Below are 20459 nucleotides of genomic sequence, written 5' to 3' on the forward strand. Positions count from 1 at the left end.
TATTGAGATGTATAAAATTAGGATGGGCCTAGATCGGGTGGATAGGAAGGGCCTGTTTCCCTTAACAGAGAGGTCAACAACCAGGGGGCAGATATTGAAAGTAATTAGTAGAAGGTTTAGAGGGTAGATGAGGACATATTTCTTTACCAAGAAGGTGGTGGAGATCTGAAACTCTCTGCCTGAAAGGGTGGTAGAGACAGAAACTCTTATCACATTTAAAAGGTATTTGGATGTGCACTTGAAGTGCCGTAACCTGCAGGGCTACGGACCTAGTGCTGGAAGGTGGGGTTAGGCTAGATAGCTCTTTGCCGGCCGGCATGGACACGATGGGCCGAATGGCCTCCTTCTGTGTCGTAATTTTTCTATGATTCTATGATAATCAATGGACCCTTGGGGGGGGTACTGAGGTGACTGCACCTCTGGGACCACGGCCCAGGGAGGGAGTCAGTGCTTCTGGGGATGAGGGCGTGAGAAACGTGGTGAGGGGAGAAAGTGCATTGTGTGATGAGGGATTTAAGCTCTGTTGCTGCAACTCAGTTGCAGCTGATGCAATGGCCTGGGGCGGGGGGGCGGGGGGCTGGGTAATCGGGAAGGAGAAGCCAGGAATGGACGTGAAGATGAATTGAGTATGGTGGGATCCATTGCAGAGAGAAAGTCTTGGATTTATATAGCGCCTTTCACAACCACCGGACATCTAAAGCGCTTTACAGCCAAGGATGTACTTTTTGGAGTGTGGTCACTGTTGTACTATGGGAAACGCGGCAGTCAATTTGCGCACAGCAAGCTCCCACAAATAACAATATGGTAATGGCCAGATAATCTGTTATTTTTTAATGTTGATTGAGGGATAAATATTGGCCAGGACACCGGGAATAACTCCCCTGCTCTTCTTTAGTGATAGTGATTGTATTAAGTTCCTCTCTCCATATAGCCCCTTGGTTATCCATTATTGGAATGTTCAGTGTCTTCTACGGTGAAGACCGATGCACAATATTTGGTTTTATGAACGAGAAATCATGTTTGACAAATTTGCTGGAATTCTTTGAGGATGTAATGAGCAGAGTGGATAAAGGGGAACCAGTGGATGTGGTGTATTTGGATTTCCAGAAGGCATTCAATAAGGTGCCACATAAAATGTTACTGCACAAGACAAAAGTTCACGGGGTTGGGGGTGATATATTAGCATGGATAGAGGACTGGCTAACGAACAGAAAACAGAGAGTCGGGATAAATGGGTCATTTTCCAGTTGGCAAACAATAACTAGTGAGTTGGCACAGGTATTGGTACTGGGGCCTCAACTATTTACAATCTATATTAATGACTTGGATGAAGGGACCGAGTGTAATGTAGCCAAGTTTGCTGATGATACAAAGATGGGTGGGAAAGCAAATTGTGAGGAGGACACAAAAAATCTGCAAAGGGATGTAGACAGGCTAAGTGAGTGGGCAAAAATTTGGCAGATGGCATATAATGTGGGAAAATGTGAGGTTATCCACTTTGGCAGAAAAAATAGAAAAGCACATTATAATTTAAATGGAGAAAAATTGCAAAGTGCTGCAGTGCAGAGAGACCTGGGGGTATTTGTACATGAAACACAAAACGTTAGTATGCAGGTACAGCAAGTGATCAGGAAGGCAAATGGAATGTTGGCCTTTATTGCAAGGGGGATAGAGTATAAAAGCAGAGAAGTCCTGCTACAGCTGTACAGGGTATTGGTGAGGTCACACCTGGAGTACTGCGTACAGTTTTGGTCTCCGTATTTAAGGAAGGATATACTTGCATTGGAGGCTGTTCAGAGAAGATTCACTAGGTTGATTCTGGAGATGAGGAGGTTGACTTGTGAAGATAGGTTGAATAGATTGGGCCTATACTCATTGCAGTTCAGAAGAATGAGAGGTGATCTTATCGAAACATATAAGATAATGAGAGGGTTCGACAAGGTGGATTCAGAGAGGATATTTCCGCTCATAGGGGAAACTAAAACTAGGGGACATAGTCTTAGAATAAGGGGACGCCCTTTAAAAACTGAGATGAGGAGAATTTTCTTCTCTCAGAGGATTGTAAATCTATGGAATTCTCTGCCCCAGAGAGTGTGGAGGCTGGGTCATTGAATATATTTAAGGCGGAGATAGAGAGATTTTGAATGATAAGTGAGTAAAGGGTTATGGGGAGCGGGTGGGGAAATGGAGCCGAGTCCATGATCGGATCAGCCATGATCTTATTGAATGGCGGAGCAGGCTCGAAGGGCCGTATGGCCTACTCCTGCTCCTATTTCTTATCCAAACTGCTGACAAACTAAGGAAGGAAATCAGAAAGATGTATGGCCAGAAGTGGACCCGAAGAGTTGGTGAAAGCTGTTTTGTGGAGATTCACAGCAAACTTGGCAGCTGCAGACAGTTTGGCAGCGATCTGTTTCTGTTCCTTTTGTCTGTCACTGGTTTCAACTCTAGCTCCGAATGAATGTTTATTATTAAGAACCGCTGTTAACACCAAGCAGTAATTACTTGCTGCTGGCCATGACACAATCTGCAGCTCACAAACAGGCCATTCGACCCAAACGCTCTGCTCCACACCACCCTGCCCCACATATTCCCTGCTCCCTCATGTCTCCCCTTAAATGTCTCAGGGTTTTACCATTCCAACACATGCATGTATATTGTAATAATATTGCGACTGAGGGGCCAGGACTCAGGGAATCACAGAGCTTCACAGCACGCAAGGAAGCCATTCCACCCATCGCCCCTGTGCTGGCTCGCTCAAAGAACTGTTCACTTGGTCCCATGTCTCTGCTCTTACCCCTTAAAATGTTTGTTTTTCAAATATCTACCCTCTTTCCTTTTGATATTCTGGATTCTCCTCCTACCACTGTTTCTGATAATTTTCTAACAACCTGGGGTGTGAAATATTTCTCCTAAGCTCTCCCCTCGTTCTGTTACCGATGATCTTAACGTTACTCCCTCCAGTTACCCACTCACCGACCAGTTTAAACTTGATTAATTTGAGCACATCTATCAGATCTCCTCCGAACCAACTTTGTTCTAATGCAAAGGGTGCTAATTGCTGTCGTCTCGCCTCATCCCTGCAGTGTCAGCCGTGGCTCAGTGGGGAGTACATGTGCCTTTGAGCTCAGAACATTTCATAGAGAGTCATAGAAAGTTACAGCACAGAAGGAGGCCATTTCGGCCTATCATGTCCGCACTGGCCGACAAAGAGCCACCCAGCCTAATCCCACTTTCCAGTTCTTGGTCCGTAGCCCTGTAGGTTACAGCACTTCAAGTGCACATCCAAGTACTTTTTAAATGTGGTGAGGGTTTCTGCCTCTACCACCCTTTCAGGCAGTGAGTTCCAGACCCCCACCACCCTCTGGGTAAAAAAATGTCCCTCTAAATCTCCAACCAATTACTTTAAATCTATGCCCCCTGGTTGTTGACCCCTGATACTTCAGTGCAGTACTGAGGGAGTGCTGTCTTTTGGATGAGACGTTAAACCGAGGCCCCGCCTGCTCTCTCAGGTGGGTGTAAAAGATTCCACGGCACTATTTTGAAGAAAAGCAGGGGAGTTCTCCCCGGTGTCCTGGCCAATATTTATCCCTCAGATAGCATCGCTGCAGATTATCTGGTCATTATTGGGTAACATAAAAGGGGACCCAAAAGTCTTATACAAATAGTAAAAGGAAGAGTGGGGCTGATTAGGGACCAAAAATGATCTTCCTGTGGAGGCAGAGGTACTAAATGAGTACACTTTGCATTTGAAGATGCTGCCAGTGTCCACAGTAAAGGAGACGAGCAGTAGAGAAATTAGACAGGATGAAAATAGATAAAGAGGAGGTAAAAAGGCTGGCAGCTCTCAAAGTAGAAAAGATGGGGGGGCATCCTAAGTTGCTGAGGTGCAGTAAGATGGAAATTGCGGAAGGTTTGGTCACAATCCACCACATAATAGATTTGTGAGCAAAACCGAAGGCCATGAGATTATGGGACAGTGTTTGTGTGGATACAACACTGGCTAAGAGACAGAAAACGGAGAGTCGTATTGAACGAATATTATTCAGACCAGAGGGCAGTTTGCAATGGTGTCCCCCAGGGGGCAGTTTTGGGATAAAAAACAGAAAATGCTGGAAATCTCAGTGGGTCAGGCAGCATGTGTGGAGAGAGAAACAGAGTTAACGGTTCAGGTCGATGCTTTCTCTCCACAGATGCCGCCTGACCTGCTGAGATTTCCAGCATTTTCTGTTTTCATTCCAGATTCCAGCATCCGCAGTATTTTGCTTTTGTGTGGCAGTGTTGGGACAACTGCTCCTTTTGATCTCTGTATCAATGAGCTGCACTTGTGTGTACAGGGCATCATTTCAAAGCTTGCAGATAACATGAAATGTGAGGAGGATAGCAGCAGCCTTGAGGAGAACGCAGACAGACTGGTGAAAAGGGAAGGCGCGCGGCGGCTGAAATTTAACGCAGAGAAGTTTGAAGTGACACATTTTGGAAGGAAGAACGAGAAGAGGCAATAAAAACTAAATATAAACTAAATATAAACTAAATGGTAGTATGTTAATTGGGGGCAGAATTGAGAGACCCTGGGGTATTTGAAGTCTTAAAAGGTGGCAGGATAAGATGGCTGTTAAAAAAATATACTGGTTCCGTGGTTTTATAAATAGAGATCTAGAGTACAAAAGCAAGGAGGTTATAATAAACCTTTATAAAACACTGGTTAGGACCCAGCGGGAGTACTGTGGCCAATTCTGGGAATTACATCCCCCCGTTCCCCAGGACACTCAGTACATCCCCCGATCCCCCGGGATACTCCTCCACCTAACATCAGTCTCCTATCTAAAACCAGTTGCTTCACCTCTTTCAACCAATTCCTTAATTTTTCTTATTTGGATATCGAATACCCCTGGCCTAAGCTTGTGCTGCAGCCTGTAATGCGGAACTTCAAAGAAGACTTTTGGAACTCCAGTTATACTGTATCACAGGACGTTACAACATATAATGATAAAACCTCAGGGATCCACAGTGGGAGCACTGAGTCTTGTTTTGGGCTCCACACTATATTACACAGCCACACACACAGGTACATGCACAATACACACAGATATACACAGGTACATGCACAGGTACATGCACAGTACACAAATATACAGAGCCACACACACAGGTACATGCAGAGTACACACAGATATACTCAGCCGCACACAAACATTTTTTCCAGGAGGGTTCACAGGTTAGGATGATTCTCTCCCCAGCCTAGCGACATTGAGGTCACATGCCGAGCCTCTACTGTGGACCCAGCTGAGCATCCTCCTCAGTACAACCTGGGACTGAGCCTGGGACTGGGGGACTGGGGAGTGGGGACTGGGGCCTGGGGATTGGGGACTGGGGCCTGGGGCCTGGGGCCTGGGGACAGGGGGAGTGGGGATTGGGAGTGGGACTGCGGGGTGGGAGTTGGAGTGGGGACTGGGGCCTGGAAGTTGGGCCTGGGGACTGGGAGTGGGGACTGGGACTGGGGACTCAGATTGGGGATTGAGGCATGGGGATGTGGGGACTGGGGACTGGGGCCTGGGTCTGGGGACTGGGGACTGGGAGTGGGAGTGAGGACTGGGGCCTTGGGACTGGGGACTGGGAGTGGGAGTGGGGACTGGGGCTTGGGGACTGAGAGTGGGGACTGGGGACTGGGAGTGGGAATGGGGACTGGGGACTGGGAGTGGGGCCTGGGGACTGGGAGTGGGAGTGGGGACTGGGGCCTGGGGACTTGGAGTGGTAATGGGGCCTGGGGCCTGGGAAGTGGGACTGGGGCCTGGGGACTGGGGAGTGGGATTGGGGACTGGGGCCTGGGGACTGGGAGTGGGGACTGGGAGTGGTACTGGGGCCTGGGGGAGTGGGAGTAGGGCCTGGGGACTGGGGAGTGGGAGTGGGGCCTGGGGACTGGGGAGTGGGATTGGGGCCTGGGCCTGGGGACTGGGAGTGGGGACTGGGAGTGGTAATGGGGCCTGGAGCCTGGGGAATGGGAGTGGGGACTGGGGAGTGGGAGTGGGGCCTGGGGACTGGGGAGTGGGAGTGGGACTGGGGCATGGGACTGGGAGTGGGGACTCGGGCCTGGGGACTGGGCGTGGGGATTGCGGCCTGGGGACTGGGAGTGAGGACTGGGGACTGGGAGTGGGAATGGGGCCTGGAGCCTGGGGAGTGGGAGTGGGGACTGGGGACTGGGAGTGGGGACTGAGAGTGGAGACTGGGGACTGGGGGCTGAGAGTGGGGACTGGGGGCTGGGAGTGGGGGCTGGGACCTAGGGCCTGGGGACTGGGGACTGAGACTGGGAGTGGGGACTGGGACTGGGGGCTAGGGTTTAGGGGCTGGGGACTGGGGATATTCCCGGTCTCAGTGTCTCAATTGCATTTACCCACTGGGCCATCGGGGGCAGCACTGAGTCACTATGAGGGTCTCGGATGCTGTGCAATGCTGAGGGTCCTACGGAGGTGTGGCTGATCGGTCCGTACTGAACATGGACATGTTAACGTGTACTTACCGTGCTTCATTTTTGCAAGCTGCTTCGTGACATCATCCTTCAGATCTTTAATTTCACTGGACATCTGTTTAACTGAAAATGAAGCAATTATTATCAGCATTGATGGATTCCCACCTCCAACTATCTCAAGCAACAGAACTTTCTCCAAATGTCGGCTGTTGGAGTTGAAGGTAGAAATTGAACGAGGCACGCAGTGAACTTGATGATAAAGGCAGCTTTCAGGCTGACTATTTTAGGAACATTCAGCCCCTTGATTCAGTGACATTCCACCATTCAATGAGATCATGGCTGATCTGTATCTTAAATCCATTTACCTGCCTTTGCTCCAAATCTCTTGATACCCTTACCCAACAAAAATCTATCAATCTTAGCCTTTAAATTTACAACTGACCCCCAGCTTCAACAGCTTGTTGGCGGAGGAGAGTTCCAGATTCCCACTGCCCTTTGTGTGAAGAAATACTTCCTGACATCACCCCTGAATGGCCTGGCTCGAATGTTAATGTTACGCCCCCTTCTTTTGGACCCCCCCCACCAGAGGAAATAGATTCTCTCCATCTATCCTACCAACTCCTTTAATCACGTGAAACACCTCAAATAAATCACCTCTTAATCTTCTATACTGGAGGGGATACAAGCCCAGTCAATCCAACCTAGCCTTATAATTTCACCCTTTCAGCCCCGGTATCATAGTGGTGACATTTTCAGGAGGTTCATATAGAATGTCCATGGTGACTTTATGAGGCTTTATGAATACATGCATGAGGGACAAGATTGATGCTTTTAAAATATGTTTTACATGGTGAGAGATTGGGAAGTGTTGGTGTTCAGAGGGACCTGGGTGTCCTTGTACATGAATCACTGAAAGTTAACATGCAGGTACAGCAAGCAATTAAGAAAGCAAATGGTATGCTGGCCTTTATTGCAAGAAGATTTTAATTATAAGAATAAAGACGTCTTACTGCAATTATATGGGCCCTGGTGAGGTCACACCTGGAGTATTGTGTACAGTTTTGGTCTCCTTACCCAAGGAAGGATATACTTGCCAAAGAGGATGTAATATAATCACCTGTGAGGATGCTCATAGCTTGGTGGAGCTGTTGAGTTGGGAGTGGCTTAGCCAGTCACATGATGTTCACAAGACACAATAAAACCCCAGCCAGTTGGGTTTGGGGGATCCACGATCAGGCAGGTGGTTGTGAGCCTGGTGGATGAACTGGTAATGTGTAGTGTGATTGTTAAACCTTTGCTAATAAACCAACTTGTTCTTAATAGCAATGTGTTGCTGTGAATTCTGAAGCAAAGAACTCATGCAGCAAATACATTACAGAGGGAGTGCAACGAAGGTTCACCAGACTGATTTCTGGGATGGGGGGATTGTCCTATGAGAGATTGAGTAGACTAGGCCTATATTCTCTAGAGTTTAGAAGAATGAGAGGTGATTTCATTGAAACATACAAAATTCTTATAGGGCTTGACAGGGTAGACGCAGGGAGGATATTTCCTCTGACTGGGGAGTCTAGAACCAGGGGTCACAGTCTCAGAATAAGGGGTCGGTCATTTAGGACTGAGATGAGGAGAAACCTTTTCACTCAGAGGGTGGTGAATCTTTGGAATTCTCTGCCCCAGAGGGCTGTGGAGGCTCAGTCGTGGAGTATCCTCAAAATAGAGATCGATAGATTTTTGAATATTAAGGGAATGAAGAGTTATGGGAAGTGGAGCTGAGGTAGAAGATCAGCCATGATCTTATTGAATGGCGGAGCAGGCTCGAGGGGCCAAATGGCCGACTCCTGCTCCTATTATTTTCTTATGTAAAAGGAACATGGAGGATGACTAACAATCCTGTCCTACCCTGATCCCATTCACTTACAACAGTGGGTGGAAGCTGAGTTCTGAGGAAAGGTTAGGAAGTTGGGTGTGCTCTGGTTGGAACAATGGAAACAACAGGCCCAGAAAATACCCTGTTGTCCAACTGGCCAGTCCCACAAACAAACACCCTTCAATTGCCCACTCCCTCACATATCTCCACAATTCTCTGCTACTATCTGCCTCCACTCCCCTCCTGCCCAGTCCATCCCACACAATCACACCGCTCTGTGTAAAGTAGTTCAATTTAAACTGTCTGCTCCTTTCCCTCTTCTCGGTTTGAGCCCGTCACCTGGCTCTAGAGTTTGTGCCAGGCCCCCACATATTACGGGGGATCAGTTGATTGATTCCCTGAAGGATGTTGAATCATTGAATAATCTCTCCCGCCAAGCATTCCCGTCTTCAATGTAATCAATCCCAGGCTCATCACCCTCTCCTCAGAACCACAACTGGTTTGATTGCTCTTTCTGCCTCGAGTGAAGGAAAGGAGGAGAGTCAGAAATGATGCAACCGCACTTTTTAGAATGATGAAGGAGATAAAAAAGATAGCCACGGTGGGATGTTAGATTAACTGATCTACAGTTACACCGCCTCCCTCTTAAACAGTTACATAAGCTACTCTATCGTGTCATATTAAAGGGGAATTGAGAGGTTGTGGTCAGAGCTGCCCTGATCTCCATCTCACTTCCTTCACCAGGCTTGGGTGATGTCAGGAGCACTCAGTGACTCATCCACTTCGGGTTCTGCTGATCTTTTCACAACCAATTCCTTCTCTGTTTTCTGAAGCTCCAGGTTAGTCTTGCCTTCCCTCAGATCCCCAGTACCATCCGTGTAATGCTCACTGGTTGGTGGAGCTGTTGAGTTGGGAGTGGCTTAGCCAGTCACGTGATGTTTGCAAGACTCAATGAAACCCCAGCCAGTTGGGTTCGGGGGATCCACGATGAGGCTAGTGGCTGTGAGCCTGGTGGATGAACTGGTAATGTGTAGTGTGATTGTTAAACCTTTGTTAATAAGCCAATTAGTTCTTAATGGCAACGTGTTGCTATGAATTCTTAAGCAAAGAACCCATGAAGCAAATACATTACAATCCAGGTGTCACGCATTTTCAAAAAACTTACATTTCAGCATCCCAACAACGAATATTATAGTGAGCAGGACGAAGAGCCCCAGGAGGATGTAGGCCATGAGATTGGGGAATTTGCCCTGTGTCGCTCCCACTGTCTCCTTTCCGTGCCCTGCATAGAGAAATGGAGATCAAAAGGTACAGCGTAACCTGATATGCAGCTAAACCGAGTGCTAATTTGTAGATGACCGAGTGCTAATTTGTTGAGATCCTGCACCCGTGTCCTGCTGATCGGGCACATCGCCGGGCACAGAGGGAGTGGAAAACTGGCAGAACCCAGGTGCCAGTTCTGTGCTTCCCTGGTGGAACATGCCCCATTCCAGTATTCCATTAGCGGGCATTGTGCCTTGAATTCCAATTCACCCAGGCCAACACTGAGAACCTGCGAATTGTGGACAGAAGCAGACTGCTAACGGACAGTGACCAGAAGTTGTTCTCAACCTGACCCGGTGCAACATTTGAAAGTGATTGATCCTTCCGTTCGGGTTCATGGCATTGCACCAAATCGCTTTTGTTGCCTTTGTAAGGTCCAAACTTTACTGCATCCTATTGCTCAAAGCTCTTCACAAGATCAGCAGATAAATACGGACAAGGAAGATGAGCCTATCTTAACGCATCCAGCCTGCAGACCCCCCAGTGCCAGGGATAACTGTTTCTGAAATCATTCCAGGGTTTCCACCGCCACCAGAGTACCTGCAAACAATTCCAAGCGTTGATCGATCTATTGCATGGACAAGAAGCTCCTGATATCAATCCTGAAGCTGCCTTATTGTAACTCAAACATGTGTCCCTTGTCCTCTTCCCTCAATTTAAGATAATATTCTAGCTTAACCTTGCCCATTCCCTTAAATATCTTAAACACCTCTATCCATGCCAGGCTGAAAAGTGCTGGCCCCTGACCCTGGGGGTTAGCCTCGTGGATCTTCTTGGCTCTGCATCCAGCGCTCGAAGGCCTTCCTCGTGTCTTGGTGACCAGACCTGGACAAGTGCTCAGTGTGGGTCTGACCAGTGGACACAGGGCTCAGTGTGGGTCTGACCAGTGGACACAGTGCTCAGTGTGGGGTCTGACCAGTGGACACAGTGCTCAGTGTCGGTCTGACCAGTGGACACAGGGCTCAGTGTGGGTCTGACCAGTGGACACAGTGCTCAGTGTGGGGTCTGACCAGTGGACACAGTGCTCAGCGTGGGGTCTGACCAGTGGACACAGTGCTCAGTATGGGGTCTGACCAGTGGACACAGTGCTCAGTGTCGGTCTGACCAGTGGACACAGGGCTCAGTGTGGGTCTGACCAGTGGACACAGTGCTCAGTGTGAGGTCTGACCAGTGGACACAGTGCTCAGTGTGGGTCTGACCAGTGGACACAGTGCTCAGTGTGGGGTCTGACCAGTGGACACAGGGCTCAGTGTGGGTCTGGCCAGTGGACACAGGGCTCAGTGTGGGGTCTGACCAGTGGACATAGGGCTCAGTGTGGCTCTAACCAGTGGACACAGGGCTCAGTGTGGGGTCTGACCAGTGGACACAGTGCTCAGTGTGAGGTCTGACCAGTGGACACAGGGCTCAGTATGGGGTCTGACCAGTGGACACAGGGCTCAGTGTGGGTCTGACCAGTGGACACAGGGCTCAGTGTGGGTCTGACCAGTGGACACAGGGCTCATTGTGGGTCTGACCAGTGGGCACAGGGCTCAGTGTGGGTCTGACCAGTGGACACAGGGCTCAGTGTAGGTCTGACCAGTGGACACAGGGCTCAGTGTGAGGTCTGACCAGTGGACACAGGGCTCAGTGTGAGGTCTGACCAGTGGACACAGGGCTCAGTGTGGGGTCTGACGAGTGGACACAGGGCTCAGTGTGGGGTCTGACCAGTTGACACAGGGCTCAGTCTGGGGTCTGACCAGTGGATACAGTGCTCAGTGTGAGGTCTGACCAGTGGACAAAGTGCTCAGTGTGAGGTCTGACCAGTGGACACAGGGCTCAGTGTGGGTCTGACCAGTGGACAAAGTGCTCAGTGTGGGTCTGACCAGAGCTGGACACAGTGCTCAGTGTGGGGTCTGACCAGAGCTGGACACAGGGCTCAGTGTGGGGTCTGACCAGTGGACACAGTGCTCAGTGTGGGGTCTGACCAGTGGACACATGGCTCAGTGTGGGGTCTGACCAGTGGACACAGGGCTCAGTGTGGCTCTGACCAGTGGACACAGGGCTCAGTGTGTGTCTGACCAGTGGACACAGGGCTCAGTGTGGCTCTGACCAGTGGACACAAGGCTCAGTGTGGGTCTGACCAGTGGACATAGTGCTTAGTGTGAGTCTGACCAGTGGAAACAGTGCTCAGTGTGGGGTCTGACCAGTGGACACAGGGCTCAGTGTGGGGTCTGACCACTGGACACAGGGCTCAGTGTGGGGTCTAACCAGTGGACACAGTGCTCAGTGTGGGGTCAGACCAGTGGACACAGGGCTCAGTGTGGCTCTGACCAATGGACACAGGGCTCACTGTGGCTCTGACCAGTGGACACAGGGCTCAGTGTGGGTCTGACCAGTGGACACAGGGCTCAGTGTGGGTCTGACCAGTGGACACAGTGCTCAGTGTGGGGTCTGACCAGTGGACACAGGGCTCAGTGTGGGGTCTGACCAGTGGACACAGTGCTCAGTGTGGGGTCTGACCAGTGGACACAGGGCTCAGTGTGCCTCTGATCAATGGACACAGGGCTCAGTGTGGGGTCTGACCACTGGACACAGTGCTCACTGTGGGTCTGACCAGTGGACACAGGGCTCAGTGTGGCTCTGACCAGTGGACACAGGGCTCAGTGTGGCTCTGACCAGTGGACACAGTGCTCAGTGTGGGGTCTAACCAGTGGACACAGTGCTCAGTGTGGCTCTGACCAGTGGACATAGTGCTCAGTGTGAGGTCTGACCAGTGGACACAGTGCTCAGTGTGGGTCTGACCAGTGGACATAGTGCTCAGTGTGGGTCTGACCAGTGGACACAGTGCTCAGTGTGGCTCTGACCAGTGGACATGGTGCTCATTGTGAGGTCTGACCAGTGGACACAGTGCTCAGTGTGGGTCTGACCAGTGGACACAGGGCTCAGTGTGGGGTCTGACCAGTGGACACAGGGCTCAGTGTGGGGTCTGACCAGTGGACACAGGGCTCAGTGTGGGTCTGACCAGTGGACACAGGGCTCAGTGTGGGTCTGACCAGTGGACACAGGGCTCAGTGTGGGTCTGACCAGTGGGCACAGGGCTCAGTGTGGGTCTGACCAGTGGACACAGGGCTCAGTGTAGGTCTGACCAGTGGACACAGGGCTCAGTGTGAGGTCTGACCAGTGGACACAGGGCTCAGTGTGAGGTCTGACCAGTGGACACAGGGCTCAGTGTGGGGTCTGACGAGTGGACACAGGGCTCAGTGTGGGGTCTGACCAGTTGACACAGGGCTCAGTCTGGGGTCTGACCAGTGGATACAGTGCTCAGTGTGGGGTCTGACCAGTGGACAAAGTGCTCAGTGTGAGGTCTGACCAGTGGACACAGGGCTCAGTGTGGGTCTGACCAGTGGACAAAGTGCTCAGTGTGGGTCTGACCAGAGCTGGACACAGTGCTCAGTGTGGGGTCTGACCAGAGCTGGACACAGGGCTCAGTGTGGGGTCTGACCAGTGGACACAGTGCTCAGTGTGGGGTCTGACCAGTGGACACATGGCTCAGTGTGGGGTCTGACCAGTGGACACAGGGCTCAGTGTGGCTCTGACCAGTGGACACAGGGCTCAGTGTGTGTCTGACCAGTGGACACAGGGCTCAGTGTGGCTCTGACCAGTGGACACAAGGCTCAGTGTGGGTCTGACCAGTGGACATAGTGCTTAGTGTGAGTCTGACCAGTGGAAACAGTGCTCAGTGTGGGGTCTGACCAGTGGACACAGGGCTCAGTGTGGGGTCTGACCACTGGACACAGGGCTCAGTGTGGGGTCTAACCAGTGGACACAGTGCTCAGTGTGGGGTCAGACCAGTGGACACAGGGCTCAGTGTGGCTCTGACCAATGGACACAGGGCTCACTGTGGCTCTGACCAGTGGACACAGGGCTCAGTGTGGGTCTGACCAGTGGACACAGGGCTCAGTGTGGGTCTGACCAGTGGACACAGTGCTCAGTGTGGGGTCTGACCAGTGGACACAGGGCTCAGTGTGGGGTCTGACCAGTGGACACAGTGCTCAGTGTGGGGTCTGACCAGTGGACACAGGGCTCAGTGTGCCTCTGACCAATGGACACAGGGCTCAGTGTGGGGTCTGACCACTGGACACAGTGCTCACTGTGGGTCTGACCAGTGGACACAGGGCTCAGTGTGGCTCTGACCAGTGGACACAGGGCTCAGTGTGGCTCTGACCAGTGGACACAGTGCTCAGTGTGGGGTCTAACCAGTGGACACAGTGCTCAGTGTGGCTCTGACCAGTGGACATAGTGCTCAGTGTGAGGTCTGACCAGTGGACACAGTGCTCAGTGTGGGTCTGACCAGTGGACATAGTGCTCAGTGTGGGTCTGACCAGTGGACACAGTGCTCAGTGTGGCTCTGACCAGTGGACATGGTGCTCATTGTGAGGTCTGACCAGTGGACACAGTGCTCAGTGTGGGTCTGACCAGTGGACACAGGGCTCAGTGTGGGGTCTGACCAGTGGACACAGGGCTCAGTGTGGGGTCTGACCAGTGGACACAGGGCTCAGTGTGGGTCTGACCAGTGGATGCAGGGCTCAGTGTGGGGTCTGACCAATGGACACAGGGCTCAGTGTGGGTCTGACCAGTGGCCACAGTGCTCAGTGTGGGTCTGACCAGTGGACACAGGGCTTAGTGTGGGTCTGACCAGTGGACACAGGGCTCACTGTGGCTCTGACCAGTGGACACAGTGCTCAGTGTGAGGTCTGACCAATGGACACAGGGCTCAGTGTGGGTCTGACCAGTGGACACACGGCTCAGTGTGGGGTCTGACCACTGGACACAGGGCTCAGTGTGGGGTCTGACCAGTCGACACAGTGCTTAGTGTGGGGTCTGACCAGTGGACACAGTGCTCAGTGTGGGGTCTGACCAGTGGACACAGTGCTAAGTGTGGGTCTGACCAGTGGACACAGTGCTCAGTGTGGGGTCTGACCAGTGGACACAGGACTCAGTGTGGGGTCTGACCAGTGGATACAGGGCTCAGTGTGAGTCTGACCAGTGGACACAGGGCTCAGTGTGAGGTCTGACCAGTGGACACAGTGCTCAGTGTGGGGTCTGACCAGTGGATACAGGGCTCAGTGTGAGTCTGACCAGTGGACACAGGGCTCAGTGTGGGGTCTGACCAGTGGACACAGGGCTCAGTGTGTGTCTGACCAGTGGACACAGTGCTCAGTGTGGGTCTGACCAGTGGACACAGTGCTCAGTGTAGGGTCTGACCAGTGGACACAGGGCTCAGTGTGGGGTCTGACCAGTGGACACAGGGCTCAGTGTGGGGTCTGACCAGTGGACACAGGGCTCAGTATGGGGTCTGACCAGTGGACACAGGGCTCAGTGGTCTGACCAGTGGACACAGTGCTCAGTGTGGCGTCTGACCAATGGACACAGGGCTCAGTGTGGGGTCTGACCAGTGGACATAGGGCTCAGTGTGAGGTCTGACCAGTGGACACAGTGCTCAGTGTGGGGTCTGACCAGTGGACACAGTGCTCAGTGTGGGGTCTGACCAGTGGACACAGGGCTCAGTGTGAGGTCTGACCAGTGGACACAGGGCTCAGTGTGGGGTCTGACCAGTGGACACAGGGCTCGTGTGGGGTCTGACCAGTGGACACAGGGCTCAGTGTGGGGTCTGACCAGTATACAGTACAGTTTGAGCATGACTTTCTCTGACACTCTCTTTTGCAGCTCAACATGCCATTGGCTTTGTTTCCTACTCTCCATTGCTTGGACATGTTTGGCGGCTAATCGATTCAAATTCGAAGGTTTCTTTCAGAATCCCCCTCGGTTATTACCGCACCTCTAGTGGAGATCATGTGTTACCACTTTGTCCATTCCCTGTGCAGTGTTTTGCGTTTAATTCCATCTGTTTTTGATCTGTCTATGTACTTATTTTATCAATCTCACTCTAATTACTGAACTGTCTCTTCTGGTTCCACTGCCACTCCCAGTTCAATATCATCTGCAAACTTAACCACATTGCAGTTTATGGGTTTCTGATTCTGCTCATTGACGTCGGTTGGAAAGTGCAGTGGCCCTCGCTCCGAGAGGCTCAGGATCCTCTCCCACCCAACGGAACGCCCCCAACGAGTATTTATTACTCTCACCCCCTTAACCTGTTTCCACTCCATTCCCAGAGTTTAAATCTCCTCAGCTTTGACATTAACTGACAGCTTCCCACGTGGAAAGAGGTCATGGAGGGGCCTAGAGAGCGGGTGGTGAGGGAGAGCTGGGTGTTGTCAGTGTACATGTGGAATCTGCCTTTGTGTTTCCGGATGATGTCGCAGATGAGAAATAGAAGTGGACCAAGGATAGATCCTTGTGGGACTCCAGAGGTAACAGAGTGGGTGTGACCAGGGAGAAGGCTGGGGGTGGGAAAGTGGCGGGGCCTGGGGTAAGGAGAGGGCCTGGAGTGAGGAGGGGGCCTGGGGTGAGGAGGGGGAGGAGGTCTGGGGTAAGGAGAGGGCCTGGTGTGAGGAGGGGGCCTGGGATGAGGAGGGGCCCTGGGATGAGGAGGGGCCCTGGGATGAGGAGGGGGCCTGGTGTGACGATGAGGTCTGGTGTGAGGAGGGGGCCTGGTGTGAGGAGGGGGCCTGGGGTGAGTAGGGGGCCTGGGATGAGGAGGGGCCCTGGGATGAGGAGGGGCCCTGGGATGAGGAGGGGACCTGGTGTGACGATGGGGTCTGGTGTGAGGAGGGGGCCTGGTGTGAGGAGGAGACCTGGGATGGGGAGGGGGCCTGTGGTGGGGAGGGGGCCTGGGGTGAGGAGGGAGAGGGGGAGTGGCCTGATGCTCCACCCAGTAGGCTGTACAAAGACAACTCCTCACCCCAGGCCCCTGATTGGCTGAAGATACTCATGGAGCCTACAAGGAGTGGCAAGAGGGTCGCTCGGCTATTAATGCCCGTTGCACCTGGTTTGCCCTGGCGGAGGGAGTTAAGGTTTACCCTTCATAGTCCACGGTCACGTAGGGCCCATCGGTATTCCAAGCTCTTGGGCTCACAGCTGTCCCGTTACCGACATTGGTCGAGGCTTGTTCGCTTGGAACGGGCCAAGTCTGGGGCTTTTTGCCTCAGTGCCAGGGGAGCCTAGGGCACTGATATATCTGAGAACCTGAAGCAAGCGATCCAGGGCCAGACATGCACCAGCTCTTCAATGCTTCAAACTTAGGTTTCAGCCATAGCACACTCGCCTCTGAGTCAGAAGGTTGTGGGTTCATGTCCCACTCCAGGGACTTGAACACAGAAATCTAGGCTGTCACTCCAGTGCAGTGCTGAAAAGTGCTGCACTGTCGGAGGTGCCGTCTTTCGGATGAGACATTAAACCGAGGCCCCGTTTGCCCTCTCAGGTGGATGTAAAAGATCCCATGGCCCTATTTCGAAGAACAGTAGGGGAGTTATCCTCAGTGTCATGGCCAATATTTATCCCTCAACCACCATCTCTAAAAAAGAGTTTATCTGGTCATCATCACATTGTTGGAGCTTGTTGTGCGTAAATTGGCTGCCGCGTTTCCCATGTTACACTTCAAATGTGCATCATTTCCTGTAAAGCACTTTGGGACGTCTTGAGCTGGTGAAAAGTGTGATATAAATACAAGTCTTTCTTTCTTTAGAATCATTGAGTGATACAGCACAGGAGGAGGCCATTCGGCCAACATGTCCTTCAAACTTTTCCTTTTTAAGTATTTATCCAATTCCCTTTTGGAAGTTACTGTTGAATCTGCCCCCACCGCCCTTTCAGGCAGCGCTTTCCAGATCACAACAACTCGCTGTGTAAACACATTTTTCCTCATCTCGCCTCTGGTTCTTTTGCCAATGACCTTAAATCGGTGCCCTCTGGTTACCGACCCTTCTACCACTGGGAACAGTTTCTCCTTATTTACTCAAGATATTGAACACTTCTTTCAAATCTCCCCCGAACCTTCAACCGCAGTCTCTCCACATAATTGCTCATCCCTGGAGCCATTCTGGTAAACCCCCTCTGCTCCCTCGACATCCCTCCTGAAGTGCAGTGCCCACACAATACTCCAGCTGGGGCCGAACCAATGTTTTATCCAGGTGAAGTATAACGTCCTTCCTTTACAAAGCCAAGGATCCTGTACACAGCCTTCTCAACTTGTCCTTCACTTTCAAAGACCGTTTTGTTTATTTATATTGCCTCTGCTCATTCTTCCGAACAAAATGAATCACTTCAGACTTCTCTGCATTAAACTTCAGCTGCCGTATGTGTCTGCCCATTTCACCGGTCTGTCTGTGCCCTCCTGAAGTCTGCTACTTTCCTCCTCATATTTCCAAGTTTTGTGTCACCTGCGAACTTTGAAATGATGCCCAGCGTACCCAAGTCCATGTCATTAACATATCTAAAAGAGCAGTGGTCCAAATCTGACCCCTGGGGGAACACCATTGTACACTTCCCTCCAGTCTGGAAAATAACCCTACTCTCTGTTCTCTGTCCTCAGCCAATCTTGTATCCATGCTGCCACTACCCCTTCAATCCCAGGGGGTTTAATGTTGGTAACAAGTCCATTATGTGGCACTTTATCAAACGTCTTTTGAAAGTCCATGTACACAACATCAACCACACTGCCCTCAGTAACCCATGATTTGCCTTTAACAAATCCTTGCATTTATTAACCCATGTTTTTCCAAGTGCCAAGTAATTTTGCCTTGGATCATTGTCTGTTACAGTCGATGTTAGGTTGACGGATTTATCCCTCTCCCCTTTTTTCAACAGCGGTGCAACATTTGCCCTCTGGCACCGCCCCATATCGACAGAGGATTGGAAGATTGTGGCCAGAGCCGCTGCAATTTCCACCCTGACTTCCCTCGGTAACCCAGGATGCATCCCATCCAGACCACGAGACTTTTCTACTTTGGGCGCTGAAAATATTTTAACTACCTCCTCTTTATCTATTTTTATCCTGTACAATATTTCTACTATCTCCTTCACTGTGATATTGGCAGCATCTGCTTCTTTAGTGAAGACAGAGACAAAGTACTCATTTAGTACCTCAGCAATGCCCTCATGCTCTCTCTTATTTCCTTTTCCAGTTCTCTTCGGCACTTTTTGTATTCAGCTGTGTTTTCCACTGAATTATGTCGAAGAATTCTATCCTTTCTTTCTTTGGTTCTCTCTTTCTTTCTCTCTTTTTAAGACTTTCTCTCTCATTTTCTCTTTATTTCTTTATTTCTCGTTCTTTCTTTCTCTCTATATCTTTCTTTCTCTCATTCTTTATCTGTCTCTTTCTCTTTCTTTTTCTATCTCTCTCTCATTCTTTCTCTCTTTCTCATTCTATCTTTCTTTCATTCTTTCTCTTTTTTCTTTCTCTTTCTTCCTCTTTCTGTCCCTCTTTCTACCTTTTTCTCTTTCTTTTCTTCTTTCTTTTTCATTCTTTCTTTCTCATTCTCTTTTGTTCTCTCGTTCTTTCCATTTCTTTCTTTCTCTCTGTCTTTCTTTCTTTCTTATTCTCTTTCTTTTTTTCTTTCTTTTTTGGGGAAATCAATCAAATGCAGCGATCTCCAGATGGAGCTTGATGTGAGCCTTGATCACATCAGGGCCTCCAGCACGGCGAAGGAAACCAGATGCCAGCAATTTCTTGTTCCTACTTGGCTTTGTGTTAACTAGAAAAAAATTCTGGCTCTTCCAAAACAGAAGCATAGAGAAAAATATTCTGGCTGTCATCCAGGCAGAACTAAGATTCCATCCCTGGAGTCCATTCCTATTTAGGGCTTGCTGTTCCCTTATAGAGGATAGCAGGCTGAAAGCTTACATTCCTTTTCATACACGGGGCTCGTTGAGTCCGTACTCGCTTACATCAATGTGATGTCACGCGAAAGTGTTTACGCCAAGAGGGTTGCCAACCCTCCAGCATTGTCCGGGAGTCACCAAGAATTAACGATTAATCTCCTGCCAGCAACCATAGGGTTATTAAAAAAAAATGTGTGTTTTTCATATTGTTTGAACCTTTTTGTTTATTAGTTATTAAAATATTGCCGATGGGGGATTAAAAAGGCTGTTGTACCGGGCGGGGAAAGTTAGAGGCAGGAGGTCATATGATGTAACCTCCTGGAATATGTCCAATCAGGGTTGGCCTGCAGTGAAGCCTTGTGGTCAGTCAGTTTGATACAGGGTTATACAGCTGAACTTGGGCCACTGTTGTAACTAGTTGTTAACTCTTGTAAGTAATTACTCCCCTGAAGGTGTACTAGCGAACAGCTCATTGCCTTTTGTTGCACAAAAATGTATTTTCACACATTTCAAAGTATTTCTTCGAAGTGTTTCGAATCATAGAATCATCGAGTGATACTGCACAGAAGGAGGCCATTCGGCCCATCGTTTCTGGGCCGCCTCTTTGAAAGAGCGATCCAATTTGTCCCACTGACCTGCTCTTTCCCCACAGCCCTGCAAATTTCTCCTTTTCAAGTATTTATCCAATTCCCTTTTGAAAGTTATTCCTGAATTTTCTCCCACCGCCCTTTCAGGCAGTGTTATCCAGAACATTACAAGTTAAAAAAAATCTCCTGGTGGATTGTTTTGCTATTTATCTTAAATCTGTGACCTCTGGTTACCAATCTCACTGCCAATGGTAACACTTTCTTCCCATCTACACTATCAACACCCCTCATGATTTTGAACACCTCTATTAAATCTCCCCTTAACCTTCTCTGCTCCAAGGAGAACAACCCCAGCTTCTCCAGGACCCAGTACCATTCTGGTAAATCTACCACTCCAAGGTCTTGACATCGTTCCTAAAGTACGGTGCCCAAAATTGGACACAATACTTCAGCT

At 50.3% G+C, this 20459-nt stretch overlaps 1 protein-coding gene across 1 annotated transcript in view; it reads right to left on the reverse strand.

Moving 5' to 3' along the window:
* The window catches only part of LOC139237843 (asialoglycoprotein receptor 1-like), an 81692-nt gene that overhangs the window by 25809 nt on the left and 35424 nt on the right, over positions 1–20459 (reverse strand). Inside the window, exons 4-5 of the mRNA XM_070867068.1 lie at positions 9499–9615; positions 6518–6589 (exon numbers count right to left, since the gene is read on the reverse strand). Of these exons, the coding sequence (XP_070723169.1) occupies positions 6518–6589; positions 9499–9615 (189 nt within the window). The remainder of the gene's footprint in view (positions 1–6517; positions 6590–9498; positions 9616–20459) is intronic.

This window comes from Pristiophorus japonicus, chromosome 24 (assembly GCF_044704955.1).
Source record: "Pristiophorus japonicus isolate sPriJap1 chromosome 24, sPriJap1.hap1, whole genome shotgun sequence".
NCBI lineage: Eukaryota > Metazoa > Chordata > Chondrichthyes > Pristiophoridae > Pristiophorus > Pristiophorus japonicus.